Source organism: Acyrthosiphon pisum, chromosome A1 (genome assembly GCF_005508785.2).
Source record: "Acyrthosiphon pisum isolate AL4f chromosome A1, pea_aphid_22Mar2018_4r6ur, whole genome shotgun sequence".
NCBI classification, from domain to species: Eukaryota; Metazoa; Arthropoda; class Insecta; order Hemiptera; family Aphididae; genus Acyrthosiphon; species Acyrthosiphon pisum.
Window position 1 is genome coordinate 85,193,213 of NC_042494.1, and position 23,084 is coordinate 85,216,296.

The window sequence follows — 23,084 nt, forward strand, 5'->3', positions numbered from 1 at the left end:
AATGGTTTTACAGTGGTTTTTATTTATTTTTTTATCCTGGATACAAATTATCATTTATCATTGAATTCAAGTTTAATACAATCCATTATACATTGACCCACTTGTAAATTACTATGCAGCAGAGTGACATCCACTTACCCGCATTTTAAATTTTAAGTTTGATAAATTTTGTCGAAATTAAACTTTTAAATATTTATAAAAAAAATTGAGCATATGTATTTTTAATATTTTTTTTATCTGCTATTGTAAAAATATATTAAGGGCCATGTATTATATTTTCATGCTTTTTGACCAAACAAATAAAAATGTATTGTTATACAGGGTGATCCATTTAACGTTAGACACGAAAAGTAGATGGTTAAACGGTAAAGTGTCTTATATTAAATGGATCACCCTGTATATTATATAAAAAAGAAAATACAATATAAGAAAATCGCTACATGAGAAATCGAGTGAATATCCAATGATGTTAAAATTTGAACTTCAAACGCTCATAAAAATTTAATTTGACTTTCCGGTAAACATTTTTTTTTTTTTGATAAAGGTAGGCAAACTTATGAGGAATCTTGTATTGAATTATCAAATCTTAGATAGTTAGATTTAAAAATAAATTTTTTTATGAATTTCTAACTGATTTTTTCGTAATTGGTCAAAATTCGAACTCAATGCTTATAAAAAAAAATTGTGACTGTAATTATATATTATTCAACTGCTATTGTAAGAATATATTAAGAGCCTCGTATTAAATTTCAAGCTTGTTGACTCAACGAATAAAATAAATGATTAATAAAAAATTAATGACTCTAAACAGCTGTAATAACTAATAAGTGGTTTTCTGTAGGTCAGCAAAAAAATACAATAGGAGAAGGGGATATAACCCCTAACCTCCCCCCATGAGCACGCCACTGTACCAATAAGTATTAATACTTTTAAGTTACCTATCTGTGTTGATATGTATTTAATGTGTAAAAGTGTAAAAATTGATCAGCCCCCCCCCCCCCCCCCCCCCCGAAAAAAATCCTGGATTCGCCACTGATATCAACATTGGTAATTTTTAGTTATTATTCATTATATTCTGATTCTTTGTATAACGTAAGGTCCAGTAAATTGATTTATAGTTGAACTGTTTAACAAGTTTTCATATTAAAACTGAAAAATATTTAAAATCTGTGAATTTATGTCAGAATAAACAACAAAATTTTCAAAGTTTATTCATTAATACTACAACACTGAATAAAGATTCTTTTTCTGCAGATTTATACAAACCATTGGCTTTGGAAAATATTCCGCTTAAAAATCTCAATAATAAACATTTCAAATCATTTTTGGACAAATATATTACTAAAATAATACCAAATGAATCGACGATTCGTAAGAATTACTTACACGACGTCACGATTGCTATTTTAAAAAATTAAATTTTTGAACTTTTCTCATCGGATAGACTATCTCCACAACACTTGGAATAAAAACAAATTATCTGTGTGTGATTTCGTATACCTACTTCCAGTTATTCAATTTTTCTGGTTTTGATTTTGATTTCAATTTCTCTTTCAATTATTTAATGGTTTTAACAAGTATATAATATGATACCGATTTCAATACAATATATTTTTACCAAGAAACTATTCGCACAATTCAGGGTAAGTAGGCATTAACTTTAAAAGATAATAAGAATAACACATATTATTATAATCATCAATAATATAATAAATGCAATGTTTTTTTCCACAATTAATTATATTAATCATATATAACCATATGAATTAAAGACTATAGTAAAATAAATTACCATAATAGCAACATAAATATATAATAAAATATACTTAGAGTATAGGCTGACCGCTGACAACCATTTCCGTTCAGAATTGTATTTCGTATGAAATATCGCAATAATGTATCTTTTAATTCTAATTTTCTAATTTAACACTATATCCTTACAGACTACAATGACTACTCGCAATGAAGAGGAAAACTTGATTCCTACTATACAACAGAGCGGTAATCTATTTTTTAATTAAATTAAATCTCCAATCCCATTAGAAGCAACTATACATAAAACTTACTATACATATAAGAGCTAGCTAATAGATATTTTTTGTATATTCCTTTTATTTTTTGATACCCGATACAGCCTTTAGGCTTCAACCCTTGCATTTCCCTCAACTCAATATCAAACATATTTTTGTTCATTAAGAACTTAAACAACCTTTTTACTTTTTAGTATTTAAAACAAGTAAAACAATTTATACCTGATTTAAAATGTTGCAAACTTGATTCTTTAGGACTTAGCGATTCTTGCAAAATCTAAAAATATAAAAACCTTTTTTATTAATTGTTATTATTTACTAACTGAGAACTTTAAATTGAATTAAATATCAACAGACAATAATGGCATTACATTATTAGTAATTATGTAGGTTGAATTCATTATTGTAAAAATATCGGTTATTATTATTTTGCATATTAATAATTTTAATTGCTTATTAATAAGACAGAGGACTTGTTGCTCTAAAAAAGCACTAAATATGCAAGCACTTATGCACTTAAAAATCCTCTAATATGGGCTTAAAATATGCACTTTAAAATATTTTTAAAAATCAATCGAATAAAAGCTCGCAAGGCTCTCTGCAGTGGTGGTGATGTCGTATTGTATACACGTTAGATCATAAACGATTATCTATCTATTGACTATTAATAAAATTAATTACAGCAAATTATATTATTGGATTATCGATATGCATACAGCGATCCTCAAGCCCTTCTAGGAAAACGCATGCCCACGGACAGTCAATAATACTACAAACATTTTTTAAATTTTTATCCTTTTGACTGTATTGTTTGAAATAAAAATGTCGGTGTGGAAAAAATTGATTCACATAAATATTTCTCAAAAAGTATAAAATTGCGTATAAAAGTATAAAATGTGTCCTAAAAACAAAAAGGAGTTAAAATATGCATTTATATACAAAATAAAATTTTAATACTAGCTTTGTGAAAGCATGAAACGTCCCACACAGCATTTTGGAAATGATAATATTTTGTGAATGTCTTAAATTGGTTGAATATTTGACTAAAAATTTTTTATAAATATTTTCTTCATATGATAAAAAAATATTGTACCATGATTGCATAAAAATGTTGACTTAATTTTTTTATAAAGTTTCCGTAAAATGTTTTTTATAAAATATTTTCAAATATATGAACTTTTTGGCCAAAGAATATAACTAAAATATTTCCTAATTATTTACGCATCTTTTTAAAATATTTTGAAAAGTATTATTTTCCTGAACATTTTTTTATGCTGTATGGGGTATTTGTTTAGTACTCTGCTATTTTTGTGACTGCAAAATAAATATGCAAATTCTACAAGTCATCTGCCCTACTTATTAATTATCATTGCATTACATTTTTAATTGGCTTATCAATAAAAATTGAACATTTTATAAATTTTTCGTTATTCATTTTTAAATTACAGCAAAAATATCAAAAATCGATTGAGGAGAAAAGTTAAGTTGCGGATGAATATCCAATTTTGTAAAAATTTGAACTTCAATCAAACCTAAGTGACTTTTTGGTAAACTTTTTTTATTACAGTTAAAAATGTTTTTGAAGAATCTTGTATATATTTTTCTTAATTACTTTTTTTTAAAAACGTTTTTAAGAATTTGGGGATAATATCAGGAATTTGGGAAATTCGACCTCAAGTAGATTTGACGACAAATTCAAATCTGTTTTTAAAATTCTTATCGCTTCATTAGATCAATATCTATGTTTAGCAAAGTAGTAGTCTGTGTTGAAAAATGCTGTTGTAAACACCTTAATTTCTATAAAAATATTTTTAATATTTTACGATTGTACAATATTACGATGTCAATTCCTAAACGAGCGGTAGAATGTAAATATGAAGAAAAAAAAGGGACATCAAATTAGAATGGGTTCAAATTACAAAGAGCTGTACTTTTTACAGAAAAACGACAAACCATTTTGTCTTATATATGCCAATTTATATAACCACAATTTAAGGTTAATAATTTAAAACAGAATTACGAAACCAAACAAAGTAAATTTAATCGAGAATTAATTCCAATCGGTTCTGATTTGAAGTAAAATAAATTATGTTCGATGAAATTAAAATTTTCTAAACAAAACAATGTTATGTCAATATTTACTAACGAGGCAGATGACAGTGTAGAAACCAGTTTTATAGTCGCCTATAATATTGGCCATCAGGTGAGAATAAAAAAAATGGTAAAATCGAAAAGGCGTGCACAGACTTTGTTCGCAGGGTATGCAGCTGATAATTTATTGTCAAATGTGCCCCATGATATAAATTCTCTTAAGATTAATGTACATATGGGAGGTCTGGATAAAAGTGGGGAGCAAAGTAGGCGTAACCTTCCCCCCCATCACACCAAATCCCTAAAAATAGGATTGTATTATGTATTTATGTATAATAAGTGAATTGTATAATGTATATAATATTTTAGGTCTAATTTTTTCTTTTATATATTCCTGGTGCCAAGCATACTTTTTGTTGCTTTAAACTTTCATATATGTATTATTTTTCAATTTAGGCAATTTAATCGTAAGTATAAAGACAATTTATGCCCCCCCCCCAAAAAAAAAAATCTGGATTCACCCCCTGGTACATGGCATTACATTATAAACATATTATCACCTATGGTTATTACTTATTATTAGAAAATAATTAGTTTTTCTTATTTTTTTTTCACTGTAAATGTTTGAGTCACTAACCCTAACAATGACCATAGTATATAAATATATAATATTATGCTGGATTTATTTTCCTTTACGCAATATTATAACTGACAAGTAACTTGAAGAACGCATGGTAAAGACATTTTGTATAAATTAAAGACTGTTAACCACGGTTATCTACTCAGGTTGGTTCTATACCGCTATGCTGCCCGTGTATATCAATGGTCTATGAGGCATCAATGCATCATAGACCTATAAAGATATGGGTATCTCAAACTATTATAGCTATTTCTTTCCAACAACAAAGGTCACGCGGTGTTATTAAAAAACCTCAAATTATTGAGAACCGCTCACAGTAAATTTAAAAACAAGTCCATATCGCCATATTATTTACCACCAGTCGAAATTATGAACTGAGAGTCCAGTGTTGTCTCAGACTATTTATGTGCCCCCTAAAACAAGCGTCTGTCCGCAGGGTATGCAAGGGCATACGCTGCATACCCCGTGCGCACGCCTGTGGTCTCCAACCTACGGCTATTTTTTTACCCGCCAATGGTTTTTCACTGGCCCGCCAAGCTAATGAATGTTTTGAAAGTAATATATTTATTGTATTATTTTCATTTAGTTTTTATTGTTTTTAATTTATTGAATTAATTAAATAAAATGAATTTATTATTTTTTTTAGTTATTCGTAATAGCTTATAATAGTCATTTATACCTATATACTAAGTACTAACACTAACTAGTAACTTATAATATAAAACTCATTATAAAATAAAAAGAGTATATAATATAAACAAACATTAATTTTTCTAAATAAATCTTATCTATTCTTCAATTTCTTAACCGATCTATTCCTCTAAAAATGTTGGCCCGCGATGCCAAAGGTAAAGCGTATCTTAATTTTGACTCGCCGTAAAAAAAGGTTGGAGACCCCTGCTGTTTTTTTTTTTAATTAATATAAATAGATGTTTAATATCAATGATTATATGTTTAAACTTCGATCAATAAAATAAATGATAAATTAATATCATTTATCGTGGTTTAAACATTGTATAATATTATAGTGTATACTATACGGCATACACAATTTTTATCGTCATAAATAATAGGCTAAAATATAGAAATTTATAATTTATATTATTATGAATTATAAATTATAATCAACCTCATTCTTCAAAGGCTCAAACACCTACCGTTAGACCACCTCCAGCCACATATTAAAAAAGGGATGTCAATTGCCGCCTTTAACTAATGGTTTCGGTGCCACTATAATGGTATTATATTGTACAATAAACAGTTGGGTCTCGATAATCCGAAGGAGATTGGGGAAAGGGGTCGTTCGGATTAGTGATTTGTTCGGATTACCTATGGCTTAAAAAAAACCATCAATTTTATTGTAATTTAAATTATGAAATTTTATTTTTATCTGTATTAATCGTGTAAAAACTCGTAATTTCAAAAGACAATGAATATATAAAAATATGAATATAATTTTGGGTATAATTACGAACCTTACTATTTAAAATATTGATTTATTTTTTTTTTTGTACACTGGTTTCTATTATGGATTGGTATGCCTTGTCTCGCGAAGATAATTCTCAAGCCCGTTCGGATTAGCCTGTGTTCGGATTATCGAGACCCGACTGTATACTCAATGATATTATACACTTAATATTAATTATCAGTTAAATATTATTTAATCAGTTGGTACTAATATAAGTAGGTTATTGCAATATTTGATAACGGCGATAACTATTGTATAATATCAGCATTTATTATTTTCTTTAAAAATTGATACTTAAAAGTTGAAGTTGAGTATTGGCTATTGCCATAAATGCATCTAGGGAAGAGCTAGGGGCCTAGCAAGTAGCAACCCATAGCAAATTAAACATAGTCCTCTCAAGAAAAATTTATCTTTGAACTTTATATTAACATCAATCCAAAATAAATAATAAAGTCATTAAGCATTATTTTTTTTTATTTTTACAATAGGGAGTGTTATATCTTGGACCGCTTGGTCTTATGCTTATTTCTGCCTTTGAATTGGTTAAGAATTAATTCATGGAAGAAATTATAGTCACTAGTTCTACGACATTGTAATATATCCACAGTTAAAACAATAAAATCACTGATGAATTTATAATAAAAAAAATTTAATTTAGTATAATGATTTTTGGTTTTTTTAAATTTTATTTTCAACATTTAAATTTGTGATAGAAGTTCTTAGGGTTAGTGCTATTTTATGTTAAATATTGAATAGAATTTAATGGTGTAGTCATTCAGACAAAAAATTAATATTAAGGTCTAAAAAATTAAATTTTTTCCACATTGGTATGCATGTATTTTGGACCAAAAAATTAAGTCTCAAATTTTAAAAAATTGAACAATATTTTTATCATCTACTCAAGTTTAAGTGGTTATATATTATCTATAAACTGAATTGGTCAGGTAATTTATAATTTTTTAAGTAATATATTTAAAAAAAAATTTTTTCTATTTTTATGTATATTTCAATGTAAATTCCAAGATACATTATACGTTGTACCTTGATCAAATTTTTATTTTTTTAAAAAATAAAATTATCTCAAAAGTGAAAAGGCTGTTGATTTAGGATTTGGAAAAAAAATACTCATGTATAGATTTATTATATCTATACATTCATATAATTTTAACATGTTATAGCTATATTTATATGCTCAAATATTAAATAAGAGGCTATAAATATTAGGTCAGCGGTTCTCGGCCTTTTTATATTTGTGTACCACCTACACAGTTTGAGAATTGTCATATACCACTTGACTAAATAAAATTTTTTTCTTTTCAATAGTTTATAAGTTATTTCACATGTATGGAATTGTATTTTATTAGAAACTTCAAAAGTATGAAAATATAAGCTAAATTGCTACATTTAAATGACTAATTTAACTTTTTTTCTATACACACAAAGAATATTAAATATGTACAATTATTATTTATTTTATGTTAATATTATTAATATAAAATAAAGTATAAACCAAATAATATTTAGTGTAAATAATGATGGAATGGAGATTTTTTCATATACAACTAGTGGTACGCGCACCATAGGTTGAGAAACGCTGGTATAGGTAATAAAACAAAATTAATATGGGTCTAATATACATTTTTTTCATCGCGGATACTTATCTCTATATATTATATCTAGTCATAGTTAAAAGTATACTATGTAGGTACCTATAAATATTACCTTTTTAAAAATTTGGTAAATTATAATACCTACATGAATAAATCTGCCTTTACATTTGTTAAGTAAGGCTTGAAACAAGTTGTGAACACTTTGATTAGTAATAATAAAATAAAAGTGATACTATAATAATAATAATATTTTTTTATAATAAAAATATGGCGATGGCTAAAAAATAGCCAATTTACTTTTTAGGACTATATATGGAGGAATTCAGTCTCCCCCAAAATGTTTGCGCTAGTTACTAAATATTGCTGTTTAAAAATTGTAATTTGAATTAGTTTGAACCATGGATAGTTTGTGCGAAGAGAATAGAAGCACCAAGAATAATACAAATTAATCAAGAGTCAGGACACAAAGAATCATGTAAAAGTAATAGGAGTTAAAAATTAAATATTTGTCTCGAATGTGGTATGGTGGTATGGAATACTTTAGAGTATTGTATAAGTCATAAAGGGTGTGACGGCAAAGCGTCACATGAGTTTGTTTTATAAATAGGGTTGGTGGTCTGTATAACTTTTTACTTGTATCTTAAAATACAGTTTGGCGTCTCTGTTCATCAATATGTGAATTGAAGAAAGATATGTTTGAAATAATTGATTACAATAGACGTTTTAATCTTCAAGGTCTACAAACCTTGGTTCAATTTGAAAACATACTTGTAGATCAAAACATAAAAAATCACCAAAAACATACTTATTGTTTATCGTTTATGAATGAGGATTTTGATATAAATAAGCTTCATGTACAGTGTATTATGTTACCATCTTTAGTAACTACCACTAGTATTTCAGATACTATTAATAATTTGGGATATAAATATTTGAATGAAAAAGATTCTTTGTTTTCTGAAATCACCCAACTTTTTTAATTAATTTTAATAATACCAGCGACAGTTAAAATCATATTTGCGGTCCAACATGACCCAAAAGAGATTAACTCATGATATCATGTTGATTTTACACCTTATTTTACACATTCATAAGTCTATGACACCAAAAGTTGAATTAAAGTTAGTTGTCAAAGAATTTGTTTCAAGAACTTCACAAAGAAAATCAACATTTGGAATTATTTAAAAAAAATTGCTTATTATAGGTACTTTAAGATTATTACTTTTGAATAAAGTAATTCTACCTACTATTTAAAATCTAACTTCAGGTAGATTTTAGTTTTTGTTATTGAGTACTCAGACACGATGGCAGATTTAGGGGGGAGGGGCTGCTTGGAAGCTGAAGCACCCACCGTTTCGCATATTGAACTTTTTTTATTATAAATTACTTAGATTTCAGATACCATCTAGACTTAGGCATATTAATTGTAAGCTAGATAGGTACTATCAAGTAAGGTTAAATTTGTTTTTACCCCAAAATTATAAGTACCTAGTGAGCTTTTCTATCAACATTAAGAAGGGTTTTCTATTATCAATCACAAATAGGTAACCCAAGGTGGATATTTATATATATATCCACCTTGAGGTAACCCCTTCGACCATATAAACTAATAGACGCGCCTTATCATATACTAGTACATGAACAATTATGTAGCCCACATGTTTAGTGATATGACGTCACGTTTGGGAAAAACAATATTAACAATAATGATGAATAATAAGAAATAACTCAACTCACTACGTCCTGACTTTTTCTTATAATGTGAAAAACTAGTATTGTCCCTTGACGCGTAATAACTAATAAGTTATTAATAATGAGTTATTAAGTTATAATTTCAAATGTACTATTTAGTATTTACCATTGGTAATTATAAATAAAGTTAATTGTACGTATTTATTATAAAAAAAAAAAATGGTTATATCTTGTTCTGCATATAATTGTACTCAACGGTACACAAAAGGAGTTTCTTTTCATGGGTATATCCAAAAAACTATCAACTATTTTCAATTTAATTTAACATAAACTATCTAACTACTACCTATTTGTTTAAACCAAAGGTGGGCATTACCTAACTAGTTAAAAAGTTCCAATCAATGATTTACGAAATAATAAACGTGTTCGCAGTGTACTGACCAAACAGATTTTATTTTCTAATCAATAAAATTAACTTTACTTATATTTAAGGTTGTATTCACCTCAATTTAAAAATCAATTGATTCATAATATTGTATAATATTAAATGTATATAATAGGAATTAATCATATCAGGTATTTAACCATATAAATATAATTATAATACCTAAATGTGTAAAAAAAATTTTTAAATGGTTTTTTTTTTATTGATTATGATTTTATAATCAAAAATATTTTATTACTAGGCTTGGAATTGTACAGAATTGCATTATTTGCTTTATTTACTGGTTTACCATTGATTATATTATACAATTATATTAAATATTTAAAAAATACAACAACAATTTCCTCTTTAGGTTTTTTTTTAACCCGTGGCAACTTGGGCCATTGAGTAGGTACTAGGTTTTATATAATAACATAATACAGTAATATATAATAATATAATATTACTTGTTGAGAATGTTGAGATGCTTAAAAATAAAAATTAACAAAACTTAATTTTACATAATGGCATATATTAATATATTATAATACAATATTACTTTTTGAGATGCTTAAAAATAAAAATTAACAAAACTTCTTATTATAATTTTATATAATGGCATATGCCATAAATTGTATAATATTATATTTGTTGAGATGCTTAAAAACAGTTACCAATTTTGAGCACTTCTCGACTCCCAAAAGATTTCTTGATTTTGAATGTTTAAAACCAAATAATGAAAATATTAAATAATACATTATGTATCAATGTCAAAATATCTAATTGTCAAACGACTCACGCAAGTCGACAGTCATACAATGTAGGTACATTAACTGGTTTTTTGGCTCATACTAAAAGTTCGTAAAAAAATTTTTAAAAATGTTTCATTAATTGCTAAATTAAAAAATAAAATTTCAATTTTAAAATTAGATGCGTTTAGAACATATTATAAAACATGTTTAAAATGTTTTATACTGAAATAATAACGTTGTAATGAAAATTTGTTTTAAACATAAAAACTACGTTTAAAACATAAAAATCGTTTAAAACATATTTTTTTTAAATCTGTTTTTTAACAGCCATAAAAAATACTAATTATTTTATAATATGTATGTATTATAGAGCTTATTTGTGTTAAAATTTTACAGTTTTTAAGATCATATTTAGTAGTATTAATGATACAATATTACTTTTTATAAATATATGAAGTTTATATGTATAGTTTAATAATTACAATTAAACTAATAACTAGGTATAAATAATTAATTACTTACCTATAAAATCAGACAGTACCTAAGCCAGATATTTTATATAAATTATTTATCGGGATAACGGGATTGCCATTGCCAGCTATATTATAGGTACTAATATAGTAATATATCTACTATATTACTATCCATAAAAGACAATACATCAATACTATTGTAATTATCAAAATGATTATGGCAATTAAAAAATTAGCACCAAATTATTGCAATAGCGTTGCCGCGTTGCCATTGTATACTGTGATAGTCAGTCGATAGTATTGCCCAAACGTGACGTCACACAGTATACGATGTTGGCGTCAATATATTTGCCGTATGCCGCGTCTATATTAGTTTATAAGGTCGAAGAGGTAACCTACCTATTATTATCGATATTTTCGATTTTCGGAGCGGAGCGACGGCGCCGAGGAGCGTAGCGACGAGTGCTACCATGGCATCCCTGTACGATGTTTTTTCAAATTGGTGTCACTGTAATATGCTGGTATAGTCTTGTGGTATACCGTATAAGCTACCTTATCATTTTTCGGACAACTGCCCCCGACCCATTATATTATAAGTCATCATACCAAAAAAAATACAGCCTGACAAGCCACTGATTGCATAGAATAATATAGGCAATAATAAAATTGTTGAGAAAACCATACCACGTTCATTGTGCACACTCACTACTTGACATTCATAACTGGTACTGTCTGTGTTTCTTCTGTTCCAAGGTAGATCGGCCCTGGACAACGACGATGAAAACATGCTGTTGAACCCACGTGTCACGATCTAAAATCTCAAACGAATCGGTCCATACAAACGAGGGATTTATATGGTGGCAACTACGACAACAAATACCACCGTCGACACTGCGTCGGAGTTGCGCACATCGCACATGTCCTGTTCTGACGCGGCTGCGCAGCGAGAGCGTTATACGTCTGCTACAATGCCGCCGGGGTTAGGTGAAGAAAACGTTTAACTTCGGAAACTTCGTCGAGACTCGACAGTACCAAATTGACAACTAGTAACTTGGCAGCCATTACTCACTTCCACGGTTATCCTTGTTTACCACTCACGAAATCTAAATCAGTGCCTAGTCCACGATAAAATAAGTGGATTTATTTTATCATGCCCGAGTATTACTAAATGAAAATTCAATTGCAATAAGTAATGACAGATATTAGATAACTGCAATCGGGATACGGGACCGATCGTTCTACCATCGAAAACAGATTAATATAAAGTAATATAATATTATGACCAATTTCCAACACGATTACACGAAGCGCGACAATTATAAAAAAAATAGTACTAACTACTAAACAATAATCACTATACTGACCATGGCTTAATTTATTGGTATATTATTAATTGTATATTTAAACCATGATACTGCCATAGATAATAAAGGTTTTTATTATCTATAATAGCAATACAGCTGCTAATAGAGCTGCGGTTCTGGTAAAGTGGTAACGAATAATATAACGGTAGGTATAAACTATAGGTACCTATTGTATATTTGTATATTAATAATGTTTGTTTCCGCAAAATCGCACTCAAATAAGACGAATCACGATCCACCGATATCGATAAAGAGACGGATGTAGGAGTTAGTAAATAAAACAAAATCCTGTTTTGTTTCTCTTCGACAGTTTTTGCCTTTTAAAGTTTTAGACTTTAGTCGTTCGAACAATTTTCAATCGGAGTGGGAGGTCCAACTCGATCGTAATAAATTTATCCATTCATGGTGTGGATCAAAACCAGACACCAGTGGCAACTAGCGGCTCGTGTATACAAAATACAAATGCACAAGTGCACGTGCACTACTTACCCAGACTCAAGAAAAATTGAAAACATAAATCATAATAATACAACTAAGGGCCGTTCTTACAATGTCCGGTAAAGTGTCGGTTAACGCTAACCGGATGATAACAGATTTTATTACCGGCAGAATTCCGCCGGTTAAGTGTCGGTTAACTTTAACCGGAAATCGTAAGAACCAGCCTAAGTACTTGTAGTGTTATAAAGATTATTTTTAAAAATAAAAAAACAAATTCAGAATATTATTATGAAAACATAATAATATTTGGATTGGGTTATTTCTAAGACCAAACAGCGGGGTGGTTGTCCGCCGTCCACGACGGAACGGTATCGGTGTGTATTATAATAGTGGTGCAGAGTTGTAGTGCATATATTTTGTAAAGTGTAAAAATTAAAACAAGTCGAAACACGCAACACGCGTTAGGCTATGTCCTAGCTGGTTTGCACGCATACGGGGAAAAACAAAATAGCTTGTATTTCGCCGCATGCGGGCAACGCATTGCGTGGAGAACAGCATGATCAGTATATAAAACGCACGCACTCGCCCGCACTAGCTACGGACATAGGGTTATAATGGTCAATGGAATTGATGTACAAGGTTTATAGATAATATATATTATTATATATTATTATATACTATTATCTATAAACCTTGATTGATGTACACATTTGTTTCTGTGCACATAACCAATTAAATTGTTTTCAACGAATTATTTTCGACGTCGCCACGCCGTTACGCGTCGGCATTGGCATTATAATTTATTATTACTCTCATTCCTTTATTACGCTACCTATGTCCTACGTGAACGCTGAGAGTGCGGACGAATTATATTCTGACCATGCTGTTCTAAACGCGGCAAAAATCAAGCTGATTTGATTTTTTGTTTGCTGCGTTCACTTAGGACATAGAATTATATTCCGATTATCAGCTGATAATATTAGTCGATCATTATCGGAAATTCAGAATAACAATCGTGTTTCTGTTTAAAAATATAAACAAAATAAAAGCTAATTGGAGAATAAAATTTGTAAACAATTATATTTTAATACAATTTATATTATATAATATTGGTTATATTTTTTTTGGATGAGCACTACTTCATTAAAAACCCAAAAGCCGCCGCTGGACTCAAAACAGTAAACACTACCGAAGAAGGCAATATGTGGGGGACAGTAAGCCAGTGTCCCCTACTTGTACTACTGATATAATAATTTATAATTGCCGATTGCGGCCAAGATCTAAACATAATTCATGACAGTCGAGAATGTTTTTTATTTATTTCTGCTTTTTAATCGCGAGTTTTGGCGTCAACGATATTCAGTGAAGATCTAAACCGAACGATATTATGAATTCGACTGATGCGACCTAAAGTAATCTTAGAGTAAAATCACCCATTACAAAAAATATATAGAATAATATTTTTGAAGGAATATCATATCGTTTTGTCTAAATATTGTCTAAAAACAATTTTAAACATCATTTAAATGTACAACATTTTTTTGTTTATTTTGAAAGTCGAATACAAAGTTGAATACAAAGTCAAATAACAATAAAACCCGCAATAAAATATAAAATCGATACTCTGTCTATAATATATTAAGTCTAAAATTGATTTTTTTGAAACACAACTGTTAAAGTAAAGGTGAATTTTCGAAAAAAAAATTAAGTCTAAGGTTATTATTTAGTTTCAAAGGGATCTTAGAGAATTTTATTAATATTATTATTTTTAAGTAAGTTGTGATCATCTTAAAATGCACAAAAATGTTACAGTTTCAAAAAGGTCATAACTTGCTTCTTAATAAAAATATCAATAAAAGCCCACCAATGCCTTAAATAATAATCTTACCTTTAAATTTTATAACAGGTAAATTCACTCTAATTTTAGAATTTAAAGAGTTATTTTCAACGTTATTGTGAACGAACAATTTGCCATGATGTACGTTTAGTAGACGGAGACAGCTCATGCGGCTATAGGTATACGTAGGGGAAAGCGGGGTATTACCGTACGTGGGGCAAAACCGTATAATCGAGATTTTATTAATAATTGAGATCAAGGAGGAAAACTGAACACACTAATTTGAAGCTTTTTGTTTGTTTTAATTATCGAATATGATAATTCATGTGTTTAGATATCACATATTGGAAAAAAAAAAATATTTGAAGTGTTTTTAATCAATTATTAAAATATTTAACACATAAAAAATAGTATTAAAAAAAATTGTACAGATATGTTTTTATTATTATTCAATACCTTATTAAGTGTAATTTGCATTTCTAGTTTGGATACATTCATTTATCTACTTAAAGTTTATTATAAACCTCGATTTATTTTAATAGTCGTATTGGGGCAAAATCGTATGGGACAAAATCGTATAACTATACTACAGGATTAAATACGGTTTTACCCCAGGTGTGGGTAAATTCGTATTTTTTAAAAAAAAAGTAAAACACAATTTAAACACGTTTAAAAAAAACAAAACGTAAAAAAGTTTCAAATAAAAGTTATCGGTAAAACACGATTGAGCATAAAACGATTAAGCACATACCTTTTTAGCAACACGATTGAGCATAGAATATTTTATGCGATGCTGCCAAATTCACGTTGCCAACATTTTGTAATTTATTATTTTCACGTATTATTACACCAATTATTATGATATCTGACGCGAGCCGTGAGCCGAGCCCCTCAGCTTTATCAAGAATGTTATTGATTAATAAATTAGTTTCGGAGTACTATTCCGGACTACTATTGAGACTATTATTGATTTATAAATATTTTTTTATTATTTTCATAAGTCATAACTATTACTATTATTATTATTTCATTATTATCAAAAATATCTATATACTGTATTATAATGTGACTACTATTGATTAATAAATATTTTGAATAATGTGACTAAGTACCTATATTACATATTTACTATGAAAACATGATATTTTTTCGCCATGTTTTATTTTGAATCATTATAATTATTTAAATAAATATTTTTGTATAATACAGTTCAAAATTGAAAATTGTGTTGGTTTTCTTTTGTATTTCAATTTCCTTTGATAGGTACGCCGTCAATTTATGCTCAATCGTGTCTCAGCCAAAGTTATAGACCTTAATTTTTTCAATGTAGGTATACCTGCTTAAAAAATGTAATTTCGTCAAAAATTATATGATATATTAGCCATGTCCTGTTATGCCCCGAGTCCATACGGTATACTTGCCAAACGTCCAGTTTTCACCTGGACAGTTCAGATTTTTTGGGTCCTGTCCAGTGTACAGGTATACCTTTCAACTGGACGCCATAAACTAGTAAATGTCTAAGTTTTTCCTAAGTCCCTCGATGTATTTATGCGATAGCGACAAGTAGGTATTAACTTTTAGATAATATAAGTACCTATGATGTATACCTTCTATACATATATCAATAAATAATCATGGTACTAAAAATTATAAAAGATCCGATACAATTCTTATCATTCATGTACGGACTTTGGTACTTACCTACAAGTTGTAGGCTACAACGACGACTAATTAAAAAAAAAAAAGTCGTCACTCGTTAGCTCATATTTGTCATTTGACGCGAATTTGCGTGTATAGTGTTTTATTTATTAAATGTCGAGTAGTGAAAGTGATTGTGAATTGAAACCGCTGAAAAAAAAACCTAGATGCATGTGTAGATATTTTTAGATAAATTGTTAAAAGAAGATACATATTCGTCGTGGTACAAAAAAGTAGTGAGTCTGAAGCATATGTTCTTTATGCAGGTTAAGTTTACAATTAAATATGAAGGATTTCTTGCTTTAAAAAAATATCAAAATAGCGAAAAACATAAAAAAGGATTATCTATTATTACAAAATAAAATAATGAACAGTTTTTTTTCAACTAAAAATAGTACAGAAACAGAAAATATTGCTCGCACTGAATTAAAATTAACTTATCATGGTATAAAACATCATCATAGTTACTTGTCTCAAGACTGCGGTAATAAGCTATATTAAAGAATTATTTTTCTGATTAAACTCTAACTTCTAAAATTCATTGTGTTCGTACTAAAATTACTGCTTTAGTAGAAAATGTATTATTGTATTAGGTCCATATATTCAATAGAATTAGTTTTAAAACAACTAAAAGACACATATTTTTCTATCGCGACTGATGCATCGAATAAAGGGAATAAAAAGTTTTTTCCTGTTGCTATTAGATTCTTCGATAAAAAAATATTGGTACATGTACACGTATTTTGGATTTCTATGAAAATGCAGACGAGACATCTCTATCTATTGGTAGCTGTTTAATAGAATGTCTTGAAAAAAATTATATAAATTTAAAAAAACTTGTTTCGTATGGAGCCGATAATTGTTCAGTTAACTATGGCAAAAATAAATAGGTTTGTGTTTATTTAAGAGATCAATTAAATTTACCACATTTAATACCGGGGCATTGTCATATGCATATTTTGCATAATACAGCAAAATTTGGTTTACAAAAGTTGACTTATGATATAGAAAATTTAATTTTAAAAATTCATTCTGAATTTTCATTAAGTGCTAAAAAAATACATGAACTTAAAAACTTTTTTTGATTTTATGGATACAGAATTTGTATCGATTCTTCGTCACGTAAAAACAAGATTTCTTTCATTGTACCAAGCTATAGATAAACTTTTACAATCATGGCCTGTTTTAAAATCGTATTTTCTTAGTCGAGGAGAAGAAAATGTTAACAATGTTATTTGGTCTTTTATATCTGACCAAGAAAACGAACTTCGAGGTGATCCAAATCCGAGTTCACCAGAGCTATATATTTACTTTGTTCATAACATTATGTATTTATTTTACATTAAAATAAAAACTGTTGAAAGTAATTTTATTGAGATAAGTGAAATTCATTATATTTTTAAAAATTTATTAAATGAATTTAAATAACGGTATGTAAAAAATTTTTTTGGTTTTAAAACTAATCAAGGCTTAATTTATCTTGAACAGTCTGAGAAATTTAAATTTGAAAAAGACGCATTGATTGTATATTCAAGAATTATACACTATCTTGAAAAATGGTATGATTACAGTCCGTATTCGTTTAACGAACAAGTCACGATGTTTAACTTAGAAAATCCAATTGATATAAATAATGTGTTTACTTTTTGTAAAAGCCAAGAAATTGAAATAAATGGTGACCAGTTGTTTTCAGAAATAGTTATTTTAAACGATATTTTGATTCCGAAAATAAAAATTTGTCATTATCCCAAAAATTGTCTAAAATTTTAATAAAAATAGATGCTCCTAATTTATTGAAAATAATAGAATATATTTTTGCTGTTCCGCCAACAAATGCATTTGTGGAACGTATTTTTTCGGTAATGAAAAACTTATGGACTGATGAGAGGAACCGACTCAGAGTAGAAGTTATTAAAGCAGAAATTGTGACAAATTTCAACTACACTGTCGTGTCATGAATTTTGTGAGTTTTTGGAAACAGAAAGTGGTCATCAACTCATAAAGGCGGCAAAAAGAGAAAAAAAATACAATTTTAAAAAGCAAAGTACATAATTAATATACATTAAATTTACTTTTTGTAAATTACTTACTGTATTATCATTTATCAGAATTATAGTAATAGTAACAAACTAAAATAATAAATATATTTATATTATTTATTTTACGACTAAAAAAAAAAGGTTTTCAGTAAACGTCCAGTTTTACAAATTATAAAAGTTGGCAACCCTAGACTATTACCCCAGGTTTTTGGTAAATTCGTTTTTTTAAAAAAAAATTAAAACACAAATTACACACATTTTTAGATAAAAAACGTAAAAAAGTTTCAAATAAAAGTTATAGACCGTAAGTTTTATCGTAGTTTAAAAAAATTGCATTATGTTAAAAATTACATGATTTATAAACCATGGAAGCTTAACCATACGGCACTGCCCCGCCTTCCCCTATATTGAGTAAGACTTAATTATTGAGCGTTGGTCATGAATCTAGGAAATATTAAACCCTCTGATTCTACTTATTTGTGTACACAGTACCAGGCACGGCTCAAGTGATTTTACACACCTAGGCAAACTTAAGTTTTGCCGCCCCTTAAACATGTAAATACTATATCAAATATTTGTTCATACAAACATTACTAAAATATAGTTAAATCTGAGTTCATTATATTTATTTGTATAAAGTTAACAATTGATTAGATTGATATATTTATAGACAAGTAAATCCCTACTAATTTAAATAAAACAAAATAATTTAAAAATAGTTGTATTATAATTTTTCATCATATAATTCTACTGCATTAATGTCAGAAGTTAAACCGTCATCTGATGCTAGTGCTAGTTAAAGATATTTACAATGAGTCATTAGTTCATCGCTATTTTTTATTTTGGAAATGTCATAAAAAAATGAAAATAAGTTTGCATGCTCAGAAAGTTGTAAAAATCTTTCGTCAATTGATTGTATAGCTCTATCTAAAATTACATTGAAAAATTTTACTTTGAATCTTTGATTAGAATCAATTATGGGATCATCACGTGAGTCATAATTAAACTGTGTATTTGTACATCTAAATCTACTTTGATCTATTAATGGAAATTAATCTTCAATTCCAAGAGCGTTTGCTAGTAGTTTAGCAGACTTCAATGTATTTTCAAACCCTTCATCAGAATGATATCTCATTAAAAAAGTTTAGTTGAATCTAATTGTTTAACTATTTTAGAAACGTCAAGCGATATTGATTGTAACATTTTACTGGTAATATTTATCTCAAATAAAATATCGTATTTTAATAAAACCGAAGAGCGTTCGATGACAAAATTATTAGTAGAAATCGTTTGGTACAATAGTACGATATTGATTTATGTGTCATATCAATTTAAATTTTAAATTAAAAAATAAGCTTAATAAATAATAAATTCCGTACAAAAATGTGTATCATAATAATTATGAATTATTCATAAAGATAATTATTTTAAATTTAAATAACATAAACAAATTTGTTGTTAATTTTTTATAATTTATTAGAATAAATACCTGTAATTTGTAAAGCAATAGAAGCGTATAATGGCCAATGTTCTTCTGATGAAAGTCGGCAGGCAAATGAAAATAAAATCATTAATATTAACTATCTGTAAACGTCAATCGGTATTCGGTACCTATTGGTGGTAATTAATAATCGTTAACAATGCGTTAAGGAAGAGTTAAAATTGAAAACAACAAAACGCATTGTCGGGGCCAGACAAGACTGATTCACGGAACCTATTAAAAACCGTCAAACACCGACATTTGTTGTCTCTGTCTCACAATTAGTGCGTACCATAGCAAATATTAGATCTTATCCTGGGGTAATATATTTTTTTATATTTTAATATTTTTTTTTTGGTGGGTGATTTTTGATGTTAACACATCAAAAATGTAAGTTTGGTAATCAGATTATCTCAAATAATAAATAGTAATACAACTTTTGACCCTTAAATTATTAAAAAATTATAAAATAATATCATTTAAATAACATAAAATTAAATAGTTGCAACAGTATCACAGAAGGTGATTGTTACATTTGTACCCATTCAATATTATTTTAAATACTTAAATATTAGAAAAACTGACAAGTTAGAGTATTCAGACCAGAACTAACAAAAACTACACAACTTTTGGTGTACCTATATCATACCTGCGAGAGGCATATAAGTTTGACCGGCCGGCGTCCGTGAGGACATTCGGTCTGGTGTTCGGGTTTCGTTAGATATCAAATTATATGCGGTTGTCGTGACTGGTAGACAGGTAGACAGTAGCGACCCACCTCGCAGTTTAGTCGTTGGTACCCGGGGTCAGTTTTAATTTTTTTTTTCAAACGGTTTTATAGTTATCATAATTTTGATAAGGAAACATTGATTGACAAGGGGCCAACTGCATAATTTTTTTGAGATTTTTATATTAGTTATTGAACAACTTATTGCTTGTGTTACAATTGTACCATGTAACTCTGGATAAGGGTCCGTAATACCGTGTTGGCGGTCCGCCTGTTGGTGACCCCTGTATTATACCATTATCAACATAGGCCTTTTTAGTTTTTATATTAGATCAAATTGATTGAAGTAAAATAAGAAAATTTTAGAATGTAACTAGGTTGTAAAGTATTGTTATAGATCTATGGTGTTGTATACAATATTTACTAAAACAAATTTATTCTCAAATAAATTTTACTTAAATAAGCCAAACTACTTGTCTAGTACTACGTTTACAAGTACAATTAAAGTCGGTTTAAAAACTAAAGCGGTCTACTCATGCATCATGCAAATATTATTTCTATATTGTATGTATGTAGTATGTACATAAATATTTAAATATAAAAATAATGATAATCGGAATAAAAGTACAAAAAGTTCCAAAATTGGCTGAACACAGTGTAAAACAAAGGAAAACTACGGTGATTGGGGGGGGGGGGCGAATGCCCCCTTGGCCCTCCCCCTGGATCCGCCACTGGTTCATAAACACGGTACGTTATAATTTATGTCGCAAGATGGACTTGGGTATAAGTATAATTATTCGTATAATGTGCAACAGTGCAACACATTTAGATAATATGGCTAACCGCAGCTGTTAACTTAGGTCGACGATATGTTTTCTGTTTTCACTTAGTATTTTCTAAGAAATATGGGAACAATGTATCGCACTATCGCAGGGCCAGCGCAAGGACAGTGCAACCAATGCCCCTGCGGAACGGAGCTCACTTCAGAAAAGTAAATCATTACTGAACAATATTATTATAGATTTGAAAAGATAACATTTTTTAAACTACAGTTGAAATAATAGTCCTGTAACATCAGTACGGTTACACGTGTAACATAACCTTTATTTAAAATGTAATTTTATATTTCTACAAAAATGTCAAAAATGTTTAACAATATTTAATATTTACGATAGATACTATCGAAGAGGATAAACCACGTACATTGTAATTTTGTACCTACTGAATAAGTTACTTAAAAGGTCTAAATCTAAACTAATACGAAACCATAGGCGTGCGTATAATTAGGTTTCAGTCCCTTTGAAAATGGTCAGGGTTTAAATCATAAAACATAATATATCCACATTGACAATGAAATCTCAGATTTAAAACATTTCATACATTTATTATAAAATATTACAATTTATGTAGGAATAATTCAACAAATTATTATTTTATATTATTTTACACATGGCACCGCAATTTGTAACGCTAGCCTTCAATGTACGCAAGGGCGGGTGTGCATAAAGAATGTGCAGTTCACTAGAAATTCTCACACATTTTAACTTTAAACATACACTATATTATGATAACATATAATAATATATAACTTATGCATGTAATAAAAAAATGTTTTTACTATATTATTATTAATTTTATAGTTATGACTTGTGAGCCATGATGCCATCTATAGTTTGGAATAAAACTATGTACAGTGTACCGAATATAAAGAGCCTCAGAGCTCCAGGAATGTAGAGGAAGTAGAAATCGTATACTCGTAAAAAATTGAGCTTATAGGCTTAGGGGCTGTTTTACAATCATAGTTTAAACCTCGGTTAAGCCTAACCAACTGATTTTACCAGCTGAATTCGGTGGTTTAACCTTAGTTCATAGTTCAACGATTGTAATACGAGCACTTAGTGTGGTCATGTGGACCGAGTGGACACCAGAACACTCTGCGCCCGATTCTAATAAAATCATTTCTGCGCCCTATTCTAATAATATAATTTAATGTCTGATAAGATTATTTGCTTAACATTTCAAATTTAACAATGTAAATATATTATATAATATATAATATTGGCATTTGGCATAATGGTAATTTATATTATTATGATTAAGAGGACGTGATACCCGCATGTGTTGTCTCCGTCTTACAAGTGCATAACATAGCAAATTATACGCAAAGCAGAACACGTGTAGCTCCGTTAGCTTAAACATTAGAGTAAATTGACCTCTTATAAAATCTAAAGGTAAGATTATTATCTAGACAACCTCATGAGCTTTTTATTATACTTTAATTTTAAAGTGAGCTATGAGTATTTTAAAATTGTAAATTGTTT

At 28.5% G+C, this 23,084-nt stretch overlaps 1 protein-coding gene across 6 annotated transcripts in view; it reads right to left on the bottom strand.

The window, feature by feature from the left end:
* LOC100574856 overlaps nucleotides 1–13,126 on the bottom strand; it is a 32,829-nt gene extending 19,703 nt beyond the window's left edge. The window contains exons 1-3 of one of the 6 annotated variants that reach the window (XM_016806804.2): nucleotides 12,061–13,126; nucleotides 11,887–11,991; nucleotides 2,253–2,307 (exon numbers count right to left, since the gene is read on the bottom strand). In XM_016806804.2, the coding sequence (XP_016662293.1) occupies nucleotides 2,253–2,307; nucleotides 11,887–11,991; nucleotides 12,061–12,099 (199 nt within the window). In that variant the 5' untranslated portion in view covers nucleotides 12,100–13,126. Of the gene's footprint in view, nucleotides 1–2,252; nucleotides 2,308–11,229; nucleotides 11,806–11,864 lie in introns of those variants that run through there. The other 5 variants (XM_016806806.2, XM_016806807.2, XM_016806809.2 and 2 more) reach the window with 5 other exon arrangements.
* Between the last annotated feature and the right edge of the window lie 9,958 nt (nucleotides 13,127–23,084).